The sequence below is a fragment of the Colletes latitarsis genome, chromosome 10 (assembly GCF_051014445.1).
Source record: "Colletes latitarsis isolate SP2378_abdomen chromosome 10, iyColLati1, whole genome shotgun sequence".
Taxonomy (NCBI): Eukaryota; Metazoa; Arthropoda; class Insecta; order Hymenoptera; family Colletidae; genus Colletes; species Colletes latitarsis.
In genome coordinates this window covers 11,509,920-11,529,257 of record NC_135143.1, presented here as the reverse complement: position 1 = coordinate 11,529,257, position 19,338 = coordinate 11,509,920, and the positions used below count along the sequence as shown (strand labels likewise).

Below are 19,338 nucleotides of genomic sequence, written 5' to 3'. Positions count from 1 at the left end.
ATAACGAGAAGAACCAACTCTCTGGACCCAAGTTTCTACCTTTTCCTCGTCGACGAGATCCTCGGAAAAGAAGGACGCGTTTCTTTTTCTCTTTTTTAGAATCTTTGTTGAAAATGGGAACGTATAACGTGCAAAGATTGTTTCGAAAGTAAACTTGGACTTGGAAGGAAGAACGGGGAAAAGTTTCATTTTTTTCTGGTATATTCAAAGTATATCCATTTTGATCTCGTTTCCGGAGCCGTCTTTTTTGTCGAATTAAAGTGACTGTTAAATTAATTACCCGTCTGTTAAGGCCAACCTAGCGTTCGCTAAATTTTCAATAAACAGATTCTTTGACGTAAAAACAATTCGCCAATGATCCCATTTGATCCGAATAGATTTAGTGGCCCCAAATAAGTTAAAACACCAGGATGGATCTGTCACTCTGGATCCACGATCAAAGAAATGGAATTTTCCAAGCATCCATCGAGCGGATAGACCGCTGTAGGAGGTTTAACAATGCTTTTTGTGCACGAGACAACGGCTTGTTTTCGCGTTGCTCGCGAAACTCAAACGTAATCTCGGTACAAAGGGTTAGGAACTGAGCCAACCGCACAACTGCTTCCAAATGAAGCGGATTCTTGGACTCGGTACGAGCAAATTTTTCGCCCATTCAACGATCAGTGGAGAGAATTAACACGCCTTTTATGGGGTGCAATTTTCTTTTTTTAGTTTCTAAACCAAAGGACCCAGACTGAACTTAATTTTCTTTTGGGGACGAAGCACACCTTGCAAAGTCCTTTTTCCTCGAACCTGTATTTTAAACCATCAAACGGGAAACTCCATTTTATTTCTCGCTGAATGGCGGCCCGCTGAAATAAAGACGCGAGGAGTTTAATAACACAGACCCGGCCGGGTAAGCAGACAAATAGCTGAGCTTTTTCTTTTGTGTCGTGAAAGCCAAAGCCACGATACAAGCTCTGCTGGACTCGAAAGTCGCCTGGAATTTCGTTGGAAACGCGTCGTTAATTTTTATAGAAATACAGGACCGGGGATTATAGATTATTAACCATAGCTGTTTTTCTTTTAACCGTGGATCGTCTTTGGGGCAAATTATCCCCTTGAGCTTGCACGGTTATGGCAGGGAATATTGTTTTTCCTCTTTCGAAATTGCCTGGAGCACTGCCCGGTAAACCGTGACGGCAGACGGTCGCGTATAGGTATCTGCGCTTTAATTACTTATTTTTTCTCGGCGCTCCAAAAAGCCACCGATGTGTAATACGGCCTGTTGTGTGCTGCGGGGCTTCTGTGCGCGCGCGTAAAGCGCGACGAGACAGTGTGGCCAGCTTTGGCATAATTGAGTGCATCGACGTCGGCACTAGTAACGATGAACTTCCTCTACTGCCTAACGGAGTGGTGGGAAAAGCAAACACTTACTCACGTATACGTGAGCTTGGCGCTTCGCGGAACTTCGAAACATCGAGAAGGAAGGCGAGTATGAAACTTCCTTCTCGCTCTTGCAACAGTCGATGTTTGACCTTGCTGCAATCGACATACGATTTCGAGTCTCGAAATCTAAACGTAAACGTTTTCGCGCAACGGTACCGCGACGCAAGCGCGGTTGACAGATTTCTGTGTAATAAATTGATACGGTTTTTAGATCATATTTTAAAAAAATATTATTTATAAAATGCACCGGAATAAATAAAAACGTACAAGAGGTATAATCATCATTATCAATGGGCTGATCACGGTCAAAGTCTAATCAGACCTTAAAAGGAGAACATAAAACTTAAACGTAGAGTTTCATTGAAATTCATTCAGCCGTTCAGACGCAATCATGCTAATAGCTTACCTATGTATATATGCACATATGCGTACATAAGCACAGTAAAAGAAAGTTTCCTTTTTTTTAATAGTCACAATACGATCGAGGAGTCTTGAAACGTTACTTTTAGTCGAGACTCGAAATCGTACGCCAACTGTCGCGAGGTCAAACTTCGACTGTTACAAGATCGAGAAGGAAAGGCTCACACTCGGTTTTCTCGATATCTCGAAGTTGCGCGAAGTGTCGAGCTCTCGTACGCGCGAATCGTCAAGTAGTATGTGTCTGTTTCCCCACCGCCCCGTTAGGCGCGAAAGGATGTTCGTCGTTACTGGTGTCGTCGTCGATGCACTCAATTATAGCAAATCTGGCCACACTGCTGCGACGAGCGTACGTCAAAGCCGGTAGTGAATCTCCGCGGGCCGCAGTGCGCGGTTCAGGCCGCGGAAACACGTTCCAACAGTGCAAAACACGTATCCGTAACTTTCTGCTTTTTCGCCCATTTCGCCCTTTTGCTCGCACGCGTCTGACTGGGTGTCTATCGATTCGTCACTAGTCTCGTTAACTCTTCGCGGCGCAAGAATCGTGTGGTCTTGACACATTTCGTGGATAGAGAGGGCAAAAGGGAAAGATTTCTCAAACGAAACAATCGTTAGTAACAATAGCCACCGTGAAAATGTGCTACACCCGTAAGATGTGGAACAAGTGGTCACCGATGCTAATTATTGCGTTCAAATGGACGTTTTATAGGTGGTCGCATGAAAACCGTGCTGTAAAAAGTTTATCGCATTTAACTTGTTGCTGCACAAACGTTGGAGTAGCCCTGAGACCTTTCATGAATGGGGAAGATCGCAAAAATTCGTAAAAAATGAATGGAGAGATTAGTAAGCATAACCACCGCGACTATACAGCAAGTGGTCACTGATATTAACCATTGTGCTTGAATAGACATTTTGTAGATGGTCATCTAACCATTGTGCTGCAGATAATTAAGGGAGTAAATAATCGGTTTTTTAAAGCGAAGAAACACGAACTGTTCGACTTGAATTTTAATGTACTTTTGAATAATAATACAGTGATCATTTTTAAAGTATAGATAATTTAAGTGAAACAATTGCAAATTAGCTCTATTCACAGGATGTCTCGTAAAATTTAATATTAATTCGGTTCATAGATTTTTGTGTATATTATGCAATAGATTGACTTGTTTGTAAGTGTTGTGCAGTCTACGCCAAACTGCAACACTTACAGACGTTTCACTGTAGTGTGTGATCGTCGTTAGGCCCTGGTGAACACAATTCTTTTAATTGTAACAGTATTGCAGTATATATTTTCTTCCAACACAAAAATACATAAAAACTTACGAACCGAATTAATATTAAATTTTACGAGATTATATTAATTATTTATAAGTTAAAAGGGATCTCTCTGCTATCAATCTACAAAACCACATTAAAATCGAAGTCAGACAAGTTCGTGTTACTCCCTCACGGGTCGCAGCTCTTGTATTTTGTAAAGCGTTGGCTCCCAAGTTGCAATGTTGTTCGTGTAATTAACCCGTCGTGTGTTTTTCGCGTTTGATTTTTGCCAGGGCCGTTAATGAATTCTCAATCAGACCGAAGACGGTAACGCCAATTAAGTGGGCTATTAAGCAGATATCATCAAGTTTGAATGCCAGAGCTGTGATACTTCCCATTTTGTTTCTCAATGTTTCTTTTTATCGGTTCACGGTGTTTCCCAATCGGTTACAGGAAAGTTTGTTAAACCTTTAACGCGTCAGTTTCCGAGCGCACCTTTGGCGAAGCATTTGAATTATTCCGTACTTTCTTTTCTAATTAGAAGTTGCGTCTCGGAACGCAGACGGTGTTCTCCGTGCAATTATGGAAATCCGTACGCCGGTTCGACGTAAGCTCGCGTATTCGTTGGCATTAATTAACGATTTAATTGCCTAGGTGGATGCCCAGTTTCTTCGAGAGCTTTCGAGCGTATCCGCTGGAAACGCGTACAATAGGCTTTTCAGTGACAATTTGAATCTGCGCGGTCGTCGTTGAATCGCGAATGGCGGTCGTTTCGATCTCGTCGAATTCGCCAACGCGCGAACCGTACGCGAGTTAACCGGTACGTCTCTCGAATAGAACCATCAAACTCGTTTCTTTACGCTCTTCTACCCGCGAAATACAATTCCCGTCATTCACGCTAGTACTTTACAAAATAACGCGTTCTCGTAAATCCAAGACACATCGATTGTGAGCCGGGATGTAAACTAATCTCTGTGAGGATGTAAACCTTAGACGACCACGCGATTTTATTTTACGTAAAGTATACTATTCTACAGGGTGTTTTACTACTAATGGTAATTTCTTTAGAGGGTGACAGTGCAGGGCAAAATTCTAGAATAAGAGCACTAGTAATTTTCCTTTGCTAGTATTTAAACCATCTCTCATCGTAACTTGGAAATTTCGCAATCTAAGTTCTAATTCGGCACAAAATTCAGTTCGAAAATGGCGAGTTTTCTGCCGTCACTGTTACGTTCTCGCGATGGTCCGACGAGTAAAACTTCAAAGCAATTGCCTGAATCGTCGGCGAAGTTAAGTCGAGTATTGTCCTCCTTCAGATCGTAATTGGCCGTTGTGCAATCGCCGCTCGAAAACAGGCAGCAACAGTAGCGCGGGGCGATAGAAAAATTATTGTTAATGTAGCTCTTTTATCTAGGAAATTGAGGCCGCCGGTTTGCAACTTGGCAGCGATTCAGGTCGGGGATGCGTCGCGAGTGAAACTGCACAAACGAGAACACGAACTGCAGAAACCACTTGCGGGCGAAAAGGAGAGAGAAAAGCTTGTATAGATACGACAAACAATCCGGTACAGGTTCCCTGGGACTGTACGCGCTGTAAATAGGCGGACTCTTTTTCGACGGAACGTCGCAACGCCAAAGTTTTTATACCAAACTAGAATTTATATATTTGTAGACCCTTTTGTCGATATTTATTCTACGAGAAATATTTTTACGACGAACGAGAAACAAGTGAAAAAAAAATCGGTGACTATATTCAGCGATAGGACGTGCTGGGAGACGTGGAATTTTCATCGACGACAATTCCTTCGCGATCGCGAAGATCCGAACGGTTCGATCGATCGTCGCGTGCATCGGCGAAACATCAGACGCGATCGTGCTCGCCGGACACAAACGCGATCGTAGTGGAATGAACGAACGTGATCGAGAAATCGAGCACGTGTTTCGTGAATCACCGAGGACTCGCGAGACTCCTCCGTGTGGCTGCGCGTGCCAAACGCTCCGAAGAAACGACCGTTATGACGCGGACTACAGAAGCGAGAGGACTACCGATAGAAGTAACACGGGAGGATTCCACAACTATTTTAAGAACGCCGGCGATCATAGTTTGTGAGAGAAAACTGGTAAACGAACGAGCCGCGACACGCGTAGCCGTCGATAGTCGATGATAGCTCAACTAAAGAAACGCTAGGAGGAAGGCCCCCAAATCGCGCGGCTTCGTGTAAATTTTCTGTCAGTATTTCATTCGTGACCGGGAAGTGCAATTTGTCCGTGTAACAGACCATAGATTAAAAATCGAGTGAGAAAACGAAATAAAAACATGGAGGGAAGGCCGAAAATCGAGATTGTCCGAGTGCCTTCGAACGAGCATGGACACTTCCGGTCGCCGGACGGTGTCTGTGGCGGATACAGCAATGTTCGCGTAGGCGCGTATTGCCCGGAACCGGAAGTCAAAGTGGTGGTTTGCGACAGCAAACCGCCGATCGAACAGTCACGGAAATGTAAGAGGTAAGTTTTGCAGCGTCATACACCGCTGTTGTTTCTAAATATTTTTAATTAATCAGTTCGATTTACAGAAACTTGGGACCAGTCTCGAAACTATTAAGACGTCGTCATCATGCGACATATCTCGCCACAAAATCCTGTGATAACATTTATAGCGTAAATAGAAGTAGTTGTTCCTTGAACTGGAGGGTCAGTCAGTCTGTGAACGATCATGGTAAGAGTTTCTTTTTTACATTAACCCTGGAAAGGGATGGGGGCTTCTCGAGACCATCTGCGTTATTTTATTTAACAACTATATTCAACGTATCAAAAGAAAAGACGAGAAAGAGAACGAGGTTCAGCAAATAAGCTTGATTTAGGAATTAATTCAATTTAATGCTTAACTTATACTCTATCTGAAATATAAGATGAACGATAGTAGGCGTCAATGAACAAAAAGACAAGAATGTAGTATTATAAAAGATTGGAAATTATAAAACGATTTGGATCGTAAGATCTATGAAACGTACATCGACTGAGAGAGAATTACTATAGTAGACAGACACATAAAAAAAAAAACACAGGAGCGATGTAATCACATCTACAAGAACAATAAGAATAATGAAAACACAATACATTGAACAAGAGAGGATAGTTAAGGAGAAAAAGAGGGGCTATAAATCACGTCACAATTAGTGTAAAAGTAAGCCTTAAACGAGCCTTAAAGACTCGCGCATGATTCTAAGAGTTATTTTACTACTTATCCATACATATAAGCCTCTAGATTTTATGGCTCGTTGAAGACTCACTTTTACCACACTAATCATAATAATCAAACAAGAAAACCACTAAGGGATTCAATAAGAATAGTTTAATAATAAAATAGTAAAAGAGGTTAAATTTTGATGAAGGGAAGGAATACCAACAACCAATATGGAGGATTTGGAAGAATTTAGATGTAAACTATGTAAATTACATTAATACTAGAGTATACTAAGATCAACTTGTATCTTTGACATAGCAGACTCAGCACAATGTAGATAAAAAATCTTAATTAGTCGAGTGTCATCAACATATATATACCTAGTGATTCTTTTAATATGAATAAATGTTAAACAAGAAAAGATTTAAGAACAGATGGGATGCAGAGAACAATTGACTTCATAGTGCAGAAAGTAGATTTAGTACGATTAAGCACAACTTGCTAAGTGCATTGAGAAAAATCATATTGCAGGAAAGTTATAGCAGCTAATGAGAAGTCGAAGTTATATACAGTAAAAGTTAAAGATGCAAAGAAACGAATCAAGATAAAAAGAATAAATATATAGATTAAAGGAAATAAGCTCAATTTTTTTAAAGATATTGCGAAGAAAAAGGACAAAAGTAGGAAGAAAATTAATGAAATAGTTATTAATGACAAAAGTATTAAAAAATAGTTGAGGAATGAAGGACTTACGCGAACAGTGATAAAAGATAATAAAAAAAAACTGCTTGGAGGAATACTGTAAAAAAGGTCTTGAAAAAATATTCGTTTCTCAGCATGACTGGTGGAAGCAAGATTTGTAAGCTGTTTGTAATAATTCCACACAAACGCTGGACTGGATTTTCTAATTCTAGACAGAGCACTATTGTATAGCATAAGTCTTTTACTGTCGGTTGTAAACCAAGGTGCCGACGGTTTAAATAACCGTAATAACCGAATTAGCTAAATCTATCACACAGAAATACAATAAGAATATTACGGAAAGTCGAAAATAAATTTCAGTATTGTCTTTTACTGTGTTCCTTCTCCAACCAATCCATAGAGGTCGGGAAATCCTTCGTTCGTAGTATGGTTTTTTTCAAAGTGATATAGAAAAATGCGACGAATGTGAATTTGTTTAGTAATACGCATTTTTGAAGCTGAAACAGAGGACTAACAAATAATATAAAAGTTATGATTAAGCACCAGATAATATTAAATTCAACAATTTTTTTTTACTCAACGACATTCTTCATTAAATAAAACAAAACAGCAAAATGTATATAAAAAACATACTAAGCAATATGAAAGGTTGAGATTCAGCAAATAAGACTATTTTATAACCCAAATCAAATGACCATTTATTCTTCGAGCGATTAATTATCAAATACCCTATCTTCTTTGTCGAACAAAATATTTTCCATAGTTTGTTATACATTTTGTTGCATCCTATCTTCGTGGATATACTAATTCATGATACTTTTTATATGGTATAATAAATTCACTCCATATTCTATCATACACCCCCACATAATGACGTGACCTCCGTGCATAACGGTTTGCTTCACATGTCGTGGAAGAAGAGATTGCCTTCATGAATACAATACTAGAAACGTATATCTGACAAAATTTGTTTAATCTTAGTTTCATTTGACCAAACCCACCATTTATGATATTTACTTATGAACGCCTTATGAACTTTAATATTTTTCTTTTGGGTGTTCGTTTTCTTTTCTGCAGCTTTAAAATTGGGTTTTTCAAGAACTTTTGGCACTTACTGCAAGTAGTATAATCTTACAATGGTGTTTTGCAAAAGTTAAACAATTTTAGCTGTAGTTCATTATACCTGTAAACGTGAAACGATTTCTTTAGTAGAAATACGAGAAACTGGTTTAGTTTGAATTTCTTATTTTGTTCTTTTCGATTTGATGTTTGGCAGAAAATCTGTGTAAACAAACATTGCTATTATACAGGGTGTTCGGCCACCCCTGGGAAAAATTGTAATGGAAGATTCTAGAGGCCAAAATAGGACGAAAATCAAGAATACCAATTTGTTGATGGAGGCTTCGTTTTTTCATGCAAAAATGAGCCAATATGATGTCATGCATTTATAGCAGACTAGCTAAATATTCAAATGCTTCTTACAGTTAGCACAGAATAACTTTCCGTTCAATAAATTACATTTTATTCTTTTATGTGGTTTTCTGTTACACGTTTGTAGTAGTTTCCTCTTGCAATTTATTCATCTCTCATTAAATTTGTTTTTTTTCTGTTATATTTCCTATAATATTTACAACACAATTCTGCAATTCGATTTATTTTTTAATTAATTGGTTGGTTAACTGTAAAAAAATCCTTCGCCAATTTATTTTTCAAAAGTATTTCAATCTGGATAAGCTATTATAAATAAAGAATATTTACTAATGTATAAAACATCTTTCTGCAGTTTTTATCTGTGCTTTTTAATTACTACTCTTACTAAACCAAAACCAATTCTTAAGCGCCAATCTTAAAAACATAAATGTCAATAAATAACATAGTTTTAAGATGTTTTGACTGGTGTACTCGTCGAAACTCCCATCTCCTATCGATCTTTCCGAAGCTAATAAATATTCGAGTTACGTAATCAAGATGAAATGAACAATGTTTGTAATTATTTTTCAGGCTTTCAGTCCCGACAAAGCAGCAGTCTGGATTGGCGAGTTGGACGAACCGTTAATAAACTACATTGGAGAGACACGACTCGCAGCGCGGAACAGCTTTCGAGAAGTGGACCGATCGGTTCGGATCATCTTCAGACACCCAGTACAAAGTACTCATCAATCTATCCCCCGCAAGTACTCGAATCGTAATCGATAATTTATTCGGAATACAATTTTCCCGTTTCAGATCAAAGCTCATTTCGCTGCTTCGACGACTTTCCCCACGGCTTTCGCGACCTGGCAGTAAGAATACCTTGCAAGCATCGCCAACGATCTGCCCGTGGGTACAGGTTGAGTACTCATCGGAGTCAATTAACGATGGAGTACGCGAAGATTCACAAGAAAGCGACGCAAGCTTTCAAAGGGAATTGCAGATGAACGAACTGAGGAAACGCATGGCCGGAATCCCCACCACGTCTCAGGTGATTAATACTTTTGTTTCTAGAATTGGAAAATTGGGACTATCCTCGCCCCAGATTCCGGGAGCTTCCTCGTTTCGCAATTGCTCGTTTAACCCGTTACCGTCGTGACAATTCGATATTATAATTTGTACAATTAAGAGTAATCGATTCTCCAGACGTTTGAGTACCCCACGGATGGTTTAAGTCGTCTGGAACGAAGACAAATCGAAGGCGTGTCCGCTAATGGCTTCCGCCTCGACCGATTTAAATGGAAGGCGCAAAAGCAATAAGAAATGCGAACAGTCCTATGACAATTGTATTCGCGCCGTTTCCGCGTTATAACCGTCGAAGAACTGCTACGATCCATTGGCACTTTACATCGAGATTTTTTACGTATCAGGTTACCGCGAAAGTCAGTAGGGATGGCAAGGAACAACAAAGCTCGTCGCAGCCTAGGATACAAGTGCAACAACCTGAAAACGACTGTAATAACGCCTGCAAATCGTAAGCTTCATATTAATTTTGTTTATTTGACATGTTTGAGACTAAAACGAAAAGTGTGTTGACCGCTTTGAATCTTCTCTAGAGCTTTCCTTGCACCGTAAAAGTAGAAACAGTACATTTAAATCCATGCATGAACTCAGACTGCACCTAACATTAGTAACGTAACGTAACGTAAACGTAAGCGATAGAAACGTGTATCACACCCAATAAATAATTGAGAATGTTTTCTGCACTGTGGTTTTCTTACGTAGCACGAGTGTCCTAATTAATACCCCTTAGAACGAGTTATAATAGTAAAATGTAAATCTACGAGGGTAAAAGTGAACAACAAAAAATTACCGACGATAAATACTGACAATTTTATTAATACAAATACTATGGTACATTTTTAAGGCGAAATCACCTCATCCATAATTCATTATACAAATTTCCAATTTATTCGCGAATCGCGTCACATTCTAGACGACCTTCAGCGATTGGAATTACTATTCGTAATATGTACAAATCAAATTGTAAAAGTAATCTGTACAGTAATGATTCACATATTTCTGAAGTCGGCAAGTACCCAACGTCTTGTAAACTAGACAGAGGTGATTGTTTTTGGCAGGTACGTGAATCAGGGCACCCTCTTGCTCTTTAGGGTCTACGTAATCTATAGTGTCTTCTTCAGAGACGTGATTTGTATGAAACTGAATTATTACATCAAGAGCACCTTGCTCCGACGCATTCGTATAGTCCATTTCCTCTTCCTGATCGGAACATTCGAGAGAACAGTCTAAAGGGTCCGACAAGTAATCCCCGATGTCCGACACATCCGAATCATCGGTATCTAAAAACCTACCTAATTTTTGCGGTGAAAGATTTTCTAGCTTCGACGAGGATGACTGTTGGGATAAATTTTTTTTCTTCGATCGCGGGGATTTTCCTTTCAATATTTTTTTCAGTGTCTCATCCTCGTCGATGTCCTCGTCTTCCTTGTTACTTATTGGAGTATCACAGCCTGATCCCACACTCTTATTATCGGTATTGATTCTTTCTTGGTAATCTTTATTACTTTTACTCGTTCTTGGCGTATCCAACGAGTCCTCCTGTCCCTCTTCGTTTTGACTTACGCATCCGTTGCTACTGGATTTTTTTTCGCTCGTGGGAAGAGTCGATTTATCGGATATTAATGTGTAACAACCTTTTGACCACCTCTGCAGTTCAATAATCATTTTTGGATTCATAGTTTCTTTTTCTGGTACAAGGTCTAATTCCGTGTAGTCCTTTAACAGTTGGAACATAGAAATGGACTTGAACGCGTTGTAAAACTCCTTCAATAATTCGGGCAGGGTCTCCTCTTTTGCCACTTCATAATTACGAATATCCGCTGGGCCAACTTTTTGCCAAACAATGGAAGCTGATGATAAATCTGTAGCTAATTCCTCATAGATATCTTCTCTCAAAAAATTAGACAAAAATGCAAATGATTCTTGTTCTACATCTTGCTGAATTTCTTTAACAATATCAGGGAAAAGGTAACACTTTGTTATCCAATTTTTCAAATCAACCTGTGTGTTCACTGGTTTTATATAATTTGGTTCTATGCCTGGTCTTGCAGGCCTGGTATTTTCTCTAACAGGTCCATGAAACCAACCATTAATTGACCAACGAGATTTATCTGGTGAAGTTATTTCAGCTACTTGATGATAAGAATTATCCACAACTTCAAAAAATACAAGAGAGTTGTATTCCGGTATTAATGATTTTATAACATTTCTAGGCAATCCATTTTTGTCTGTGTCAAATAGATCTAGAGCTCCTCCATCTTCTGCAGTCCAGTTTTTCGAAAGATACAATATAAAAGCAATTCTCCGATCACCCATATTATCATCGTGACAAAGCAAATAGTCTGTATCCGAATAACAAGCACTAGACATAGATATTTTTTTATTGAGTTCTATCTTAGTGTTTCGTTCCATCCACATTGCAAGGTCAGTTTGAAAAGTTTCGTATAAGAGCTTTAAATTTTTAGTGTCAATATTGGCAAGGTCACTGGTCTGTTCAAATTGATAAAGGTCTATACTATTTCTTCTACTTTTGACATCCAACAATTCATTCTTTATTTCATCCATGAAATCTTCGTTACATAAAAAATTTGAAATTTTGCATATTCTATAAGGGTTTGATATAACCTCTAGATTGTCCTTTTTTATGTCACTAAAATTATGCCAATGTTCATAAAAAAGTTGTTGAAAGTTGGACGAATAGACATGATCCGAGATAACGGAATGCTTAAGCTTCTTCAATAACGGTTCTTCTTGGGCCATAACTCTATACCTCTATTACATTAACTGATAAGAATTCCTGCTTGTATTTTCTTATGCTATCAGTCTTTTTACAATACAGCTCTCGTCTTTGCGTTAACAATACATGTCCCTGTTTAAATTACTTACAAGTATTTTCTATAAATTGATGAAGTACTATAAACTATATCACATTTTTTTATCTAATACATGGATATGTATCGTTACACATTTCGAATAAGTATATGCTTTATACATTAAAATGAACTTTCTGGAAGAAACACTAGTTACGTGCACCTTCGTAAACGTTTATTTTTCTGAAAATATCATCCTTAAAGGTTACCGCTTTTGGAGCGAGTTTATTCGTTTATTCGATGATTGGCAATGATTCCCTTGGATTATTTCTCGTTCAGTAAAAATGGTGTTTCATTCTCTACGAACCATTTTCTTTTGATAGTAGAGATATATCACACTTTTTCTGAATGCACTCACCGGACGATGTGCGGCACTTGTTTCTCGGTACACGCGGCCCACGTGGTCGCTCGACCCACACGTGTTCTGAAAGCAGTCGGTCGAAAAGCCGATTAATAGAATTCCGCTCCATTTCGCGATCGCGACGACTGACAAAATAAACAAGTCTGGTTGAACAAGTCGCGTCACTCGCGACAATTACGTACCAGAAATTGCACGTGTGTCCAAATTTAGCGAACTAGGTCCGTCGTTCCGTGTCACCACGCAGTTGCATTCTGCCTGTCCAGGGTCTGCTACTACCGCTGGCGAAAACGTCGATTCGATCGAGCCAGGAACGTCGCACAATATTCGCAAACCCTGGCTGTTCGCGGCTTTCTTTATAACGTAGCCAGATGTTCAGGATCATACAACATAAACTAAAATATGACATATCGGTAAATTACAAATTTTTTCTCCAAAAAATATGTCGTATTTTTAAATATTTTACTTACACGGATCCTATCTTCTATAGGTTTCTATTTAACCTTATTTTATTTCGATTTTTAAAACAAGAAATAATTCACGATTTTTATGGGTGTTATAAATTTTGTTACGTGACAATTATACTGTTCCTCGAGGTTCGTTCGATACTGAAATAATTTATAATAGAATTTATAACGAGACTTTCCGGTATGACTGTTCGCACTGGGTTAATTTTGCAAATTGTGGTGAACGTGACAGCACATAAGTAGAAAAAGTGAAAACATCAAGTTTGCGATTTCTTTTTTTTATTGATAAAATCTCGCGTTCGATTTCGGTTCGTGAAACCTTTCGAATTATCCCGCGCGGCTAGACGACGTTTGCACGGTCGACCAACGAACGGCGCTACGGACGCTCGTGTCAAGATGGCGGCAGTAGTTCACGTTTGACGGGTGCCGTTGGTCGCATGGAAATTCAGGGCACACCCTGACCGTTAAATTTTACAAAGTGAGACGTCGTCGCATCGAATGTTCGATCATAGTGAAATCCTCGTGTAAAGGGCTCGCCGGCGATCCTGGAACCGGGCAGCAACAGGACGACGCACGCATACGTGAGTAACAACACGCTCCGTCGAAACCTACACGCACACACGGCGTGACAAGTTTCATCCTGTCCACGGTATTTTTTTTGTGCCCCCGCGACCTGTCAACGCGCGATCCCTTTATCCCAAAACTGTACGTTGCCTGTCTGTCGTGCACCGATAGGCTCGATAACACGAGGGTGGGGTCTTGCAGTCGAATTCGAACAGGTAAACAGACGGTTAGGTCACTCGGTGTCCCGCAGTCACCTTTTGTTTGTGTCCGGAGCACGTTGTGCCGGGCAAACCGTTAGCGGCAAAGCGATCGCGCGAAGTGTTGGCTAAATAGTGCTGTGAAAAAAATAATTGCGTTACAAACACCGATCGTGTGCAGTTGTCATTGTCGAAGAATAGCGGGGAACCGCTACTCCGCGTTCCCCGTTTCTTCCTTGAGCCACTACCATCGGCCTTGAACCGGACTCTTGGTGGCCTACTGTGACGATTATGGCGTGAAAGAGCTTTCGAATTTTGAAATCTTCTGACTGCGGTCTTTTTGGAGAACAGTGGTGGTGAGTCAGAGGGGAGCGTTTCGTCCTGGGTCTGCAAGTGGACTCGTCGGTAAGACAACCCTAGCAGATCCTGTCTTAAACGCCGGGACATTCAAGTCGGTCGAAGAGCGTATATGTATAGGAATAAGTGGTCGATCGAGTACTTGCGAGAGAGGTACAGGTTGAGTCCTGCTGGCAAATTTTATCAGGGCATCGTCGAAATAGCGTTATGTAAAATATTGCTCCGGATAATATGTCATTTCGTTTAATCGTTGTTCGTGAATAATTGCTTATGTTCGATTAAATGATAGGAGTAGTAACGATCGTACGTGATTACAGAACGATGAAATATTGGAATCAATGTTTGTTAATTTGTGACGACAAGTTTATAGCTTTCGCAAAGGGTTAACACTCTTCGGAATATGCGAAGAGGCTGCTGTCGATTCCTCGAAAATAATTATTATATTCGCTTAATTGCAAATAAAATGTTACTTAGTCCTGAATTTTGGTCAGTTTTACGCAAACGTATTTATCCAGCACCGTCGAGATTTCTTCCGTCCATAAGTGGCTATCGATTGTCAAACGAAGCTACGTTTCTCCCACGTCATAGTTTGTTTTTCTTTGGCTATCGCTGTGTTTCTGTGCCCAGTAACGACCATGGAATATTTAGATGTTGCAAAATATTAAAATTACACAAGTTTGTGTCGATAAAATAATCGTGGAATAATGCAATTGTAGATCGGAAGTACCACAAGAGTTGAGTGTCAAATGATTTTTTTTTAAATATAGGGAGAAAATATTTTATTTAATTTACTATTTTGGTATTCCTGGTTTGCAGAGCGTGGTTGTGGATAATCAATTTAACTGCCTTGATTCTCTTGTAGTTCTTTATTTTGAACGACTTCTTATTACATCGGCTGTATTATAATTGCCGGACGATAGACAATACATAAGAGAAAACGGTAGGTCATGCTCCCACACAAACGCATATAACACGCATACTTTACATACTATAGCTCAAGATGTCGCGATTAGTATACATACCGATTAGTCGATAGTGATTGATCCGACATTTTCTCTTACACATTTTTTTTGTATCATCAGAAATAACAGAGATATTACATGTGCTCAAGATATAAAAAAATCACCCTGTAGTGTTCAGTGGAAAAGGGACACGTACCACATTTATATCGGTTTTTAGTTTGGTGTACAATCAAGTAGCTCTTAAAATCTAGGGACTCGCATGCCCATATTTAATCTATTTTTAAACAGTTTCGGTATTATAAAGGTTTCGAAATAATTTACAAAACAAGTATTGAACAAGGACGACCAAGGAATCGTGAAAGTTTGGAGTGTCTAGCTTACGATGAGGTAGGTCATTCCCCTTTTTTCTCCTTCGATGGAATACCTTCGACAAGATGCCAAGTGCCTCGTTTAACGATTACGCCACTCAAATCACTAAGCTTGTCGGTCATGGCATTAAAGTGTACTGTTAAACTCGAGTTACGACCATTAATGTTGCCGTGCAAACGTTTCTTGTACGTATACTTAAACACCTTGTTTCTTTTTTTTCATTCCATAACTCCAAATCAAAATCTCGTAGAAGCAAATTTTATTCTATAATTAACTTCGATGTCCAATTCAATTTGCATCAAATTTTTTTGTTCATGCAAAGTAGTGTCAGTTTACTAGCGACCAATAGGTGAAATTGAAAACCACGTGACAACGATTTTTCAAAACCTTTCTTAATTTATTGCAGGCACTACGGTGCAGATATAAATTGATGGATAAAATTAACGGGTGCTCGAAACTCGTCAGGACACCTGGTATACGCGCAAACCGTTACAAGTTTCTTCGAGGTGCAAAAAGAACGATCTATCCGCGTCTGCATGGCTTATTTTTTCACCCGAGTTTTGTGCGTACACTCGACGCGTGTCGCAGTAAACCGGAACAGCGTGTGTCGATACTTCGCTCTTAAACGGGCTACCGGGAATATGAAACTCGGCGTAAGTTACAAAATAGCGTGTACGGTGCAATTATTCTCGCATTAAACCTGCTACATAGTTTTGCCGCCGTACACGGTAATACAGTTCCAGTTGTCGACCTTATAAGACCGTTTTTATTTTTCCACGGAATTGAATTATAATTAATTAAATGCACACGACTCGTTTCTCCTTCGCAAGAAATCTCGTGTCGGAATCGGAACGAACGTGATTGTTAACCCGTTGGTACACTAGCGGCGACCCGATAACAGTATTTAATTTTGTAGGAAAAGGAAGAGCATTCTCGGAGTTTTTTGTCATTACGTTAAGGGTATAGTCGTTTTCTTCCGGTTGGAAAGTAATCATTTTTGAGGAATTTATTTTAAGTAAACGGTTCAGTCTACTTATACGAGGTTTTCATCATTTATTTAGCATGTTTCTTTAATTCAAAAAATACTTCATGACTGTAAAATAAATAACATCGATGATATTGTTAATTGAAAAAATCAGTACACTCCAAATTGAGGGAATCGTCAAACGAGAAGGTGTTTACAGTTTTTCTTTTATGAAACTCCATAGTTTAAGTTCTAATATGAACTTATGGGACGACCTACAATATTATTAAACGTTGATGTGTCCGTTTATTTCCTGTTTTTTGGCTCTGCGACCGTGGGTCGTTTCTTTAGGAGTTCGGATACTCAAAATTCGGCGCGATAAAAGTTTTTCCACGCGCCGCAGAGTATTTGGCGCAGCGTAGGAAATCGGGGAGCGTTCACTCGGCTCCCGTGAAACGACAATAATAATTTTGTAAGGACGTGGAACGGCGACACGCTCGAATACGTCGTCGGTCGGTGCAAAATATGCCGAGCGCGTTTCCTCTTTTCTCCGGCTTAGAGACTAGCGATGTAGCGGCACTCGAATCGTTTATGGCATCGTTCGTCAGTAGAGTGCGACGATATCGAAACTAACGTGCGCGGCATTGTCAAAAGAAATTCTGGGTGGTCCGTGGGCCAACCGTGGCCCATTTGTTTCGCCTACGGGCACCGGAGTTATTCTTACTTTTACTACCTACGGGAACGCTACTTTTGCTCGTTGATCGATCGCGATCGTAAATCATAGATCGACGCGAAGCAAAAGCAAATATCGCTGTTAAAAAGTAGGGCGCCGAGCTGCTCACGGTGAATATGCTTTTATTCGTTCGGTGACAAACACTCCCAAGCTAGTCATCGAATATTTAATAAATGCAGAATAAAACCGAAACTACTAATTAGTAATTCTTTATTTAAAATTAGTATATTAGGGTTTTCAGTGCCAGATGAAAGATTTAATCATCTGTTTATTAATAAATAAGTGTTTTCATTGATAAAACAGTAAAGTATTTGTCTTCTAATCAAACAAAAATTATATAAACACTGCTCACGATACAAACTGTACGATTTTCGCTGTGAGCGACTGTATACAGGGTGTTCGGTTAACCCTGGGAAAAAATTTTAACAGGAGATTGAGGAGGCCAAAAATAAGACGAAAATCAAAAATACCAATTTCTTGATTGAGACTTCATTAAAAACATATTAAAAAATTTCAAATCATTCTGAAAAAATTATTTTTGGTTGCGGGGCTTAATTACAATCATTTTTGGTGTATACACATACCCCTGAAATCCTACCCCCTTTCGAGAAAAAAATTCGAGGTGTGAAATTTTTCGACAAAATTAAAAAATTTCAGATCACACTAAAAAAATTATATTTAGTTATAGGGGTCAATTAGAAGCATTTTTGGTGAATAGCCATACCCCCGAAATCCTACGCACTTTCGAGAAAAAAATTTGAGTATGTGCTGAAAGTTTTGGGTGAAAAAAAAGACTTTCGAATCGTCTTGGAAAAATTATTTTCAGTTGCAGGGGTCAATTGCAAGCATTTTTGGTCAACAGACATACCCCCGAAATCCTACGCACTTTCGAGAAAAAAATTCCTCAACGAAAATCTAATTTCTGGCCAGAAATGTTTGCCCGAAATTTCATGCAAAACTTTAAAATGACATAACTCCTGAACGGATTGGACGATTTTAATGTTTAAAAAAGCAAACTACGCGTATTTTGGTGGAGAATATATACAAATCGCAAAAATATTCGAAAAGTTGGTCCTTGACCTCGCAAAATGAGAAAAACCCCATAAAAGTGGTCCAATTTTCAAACAGTCATAACTCCTACAATTGTGAATATATTTCAATGAAACTTTTCTCTGAAGTAGAGTTCATGGGTACTTACAGAAAAGTATTAGACAACTTTTCTGTAGGGCGTCAAATAAAATTATCAAAAATGAAAAACTAATTTTTAAGAAAAATCGACAGGGGTAGGTGCCTAAATTTTTTGGCGAAAATGAAAAGTTTCAAATCATACTGGAAAAATTATTTTCGATTACAGGGGTCAATTACAATCATTTTTGGTCAATAGACATGCCCCCGAAAACCTACCCATTTTCGAGAAAAAAATTCGAGAAGGTGCGAAATTTTTCGACAAAATTAAAAAATTTCTAATCGTTCTGGAAAAATTATTGTCGGTTGCGAGGGTCGATTACAATCATTTTTGGTCATTAGACATACCCTCGAAATCCTACCCACTTTCGAGAAAAAAATTCAGTACGGGCGGAACTTTAAACGTTAATAACTTTTTAACGAAGCCTCCATCAACAAGTTAGTATTCTTGATTTTCGTCTTATTTTGCCCTTTAGAATCTCCCATTAAAATTTTTCCCAGGAGTGGCCGAACTCCCTGTATGTAAACGATATCGTCATGCACCACGGAATCGTATCGTGATGTCGATCAATGAGCGAAACGAGCGCGAAACTTTCAATTCCGTGGTATCAATTTTGCTCGGCGAAACGGCTCGGTGACGGTTTCTCGTAGAAAGAAAGTTCTCTTATCGTCCCCTGAAGTTGAAGGCTCATCGAATTGGTTGCTCGCGGGCACGTATCAATGATACGAGAACAATAAACGTTGCAATCTGTGAAACCCTGCAGCTGCTGCATTCTCGATTGACGCGTTGCATCTGCAATGAGCTGATTGCCGCGTAATTTCGTTCCTGCGT

At 39.2% G+C, this 19,338-nt stretch overlaps 2 protein-coding genes across 4 annotated transcripts in view; one reads left to right on the top strand and one right to left on the bottom strand.

Moving 5' to 3' along the window:
• Positions 1–2,136: 2,136 nt before the first annotated feature.
• The window catches only part of LOC143347113 (uncharacterized), a 46,016-nt gene continuing 28,814 nt past the window's right edge, over positions 2,137–19,338 (top strand). Inside the window, exons 1-7 of one of the 3 annotated variants that reach the window (XM_076776029.1) lie at positions 2,137–2,455; positions 2,555–2,801; positions 4,517–5,606; positions 5,675–5,817; positions 8,989–9,136; positions 9,214–9,448; positions 9,828–9,931. In XM_076776029.1, the coding sequence (XP_076632144.1) occupies positions 5,419–5,606; positions 5,675–5,817; positions 8,989–9,136; positions 9,214–9,448; positions 9,828–9,931 (818 nt within the window). In that variant the 5' untranslated portion in view covers positions 2,137–2,455; positions 2,555–2,801; positions 4,517–5,418. Of the gene's footprint in view, positions 2,802–4,516; positions 5,607–5,674; positions 5,818–8,988; positions 9,137–9,213; positions 9,449–9,827; positions 9,932–19,338 lie in introns of all 3 variants that reach the window. The other 2 variants (XM_076776028.1, XM_076776027.1) reach the window with 2 other exon arrangements.
• Positions 10,281–13,038, bottom strand: Sud1 (Prolyl 3-hydroxylase sud1). The gene is made up of 2 exons (XM_076776030.1): positions 12,894–13,038; positions 10,281–12,774 (listed from the first exon to the last, which is right to left on the bottom strand). The coding sequence occupies exon 2, from the start codon at positions 12,238–12,240 to the stop codon at positions 10,417–10,419; it is 1,824 nt and encodes a 607-aa protein (XP_076632145.1). The 5' UTR covers positions 12,241–12,774; positions 12,894–13,038; the 3' UTR covers positions 10,281–10,416.

What these genes read in the sequence shown, in the direction of transcription:
- Sud1 (XM_076776030.1), bottom strand. Translation starts at nt 12,240, where the DNA reads ATGGCCCAAGAAGAACCGTTATTGAAGAAGCTTAAGCATTCCGTTATC.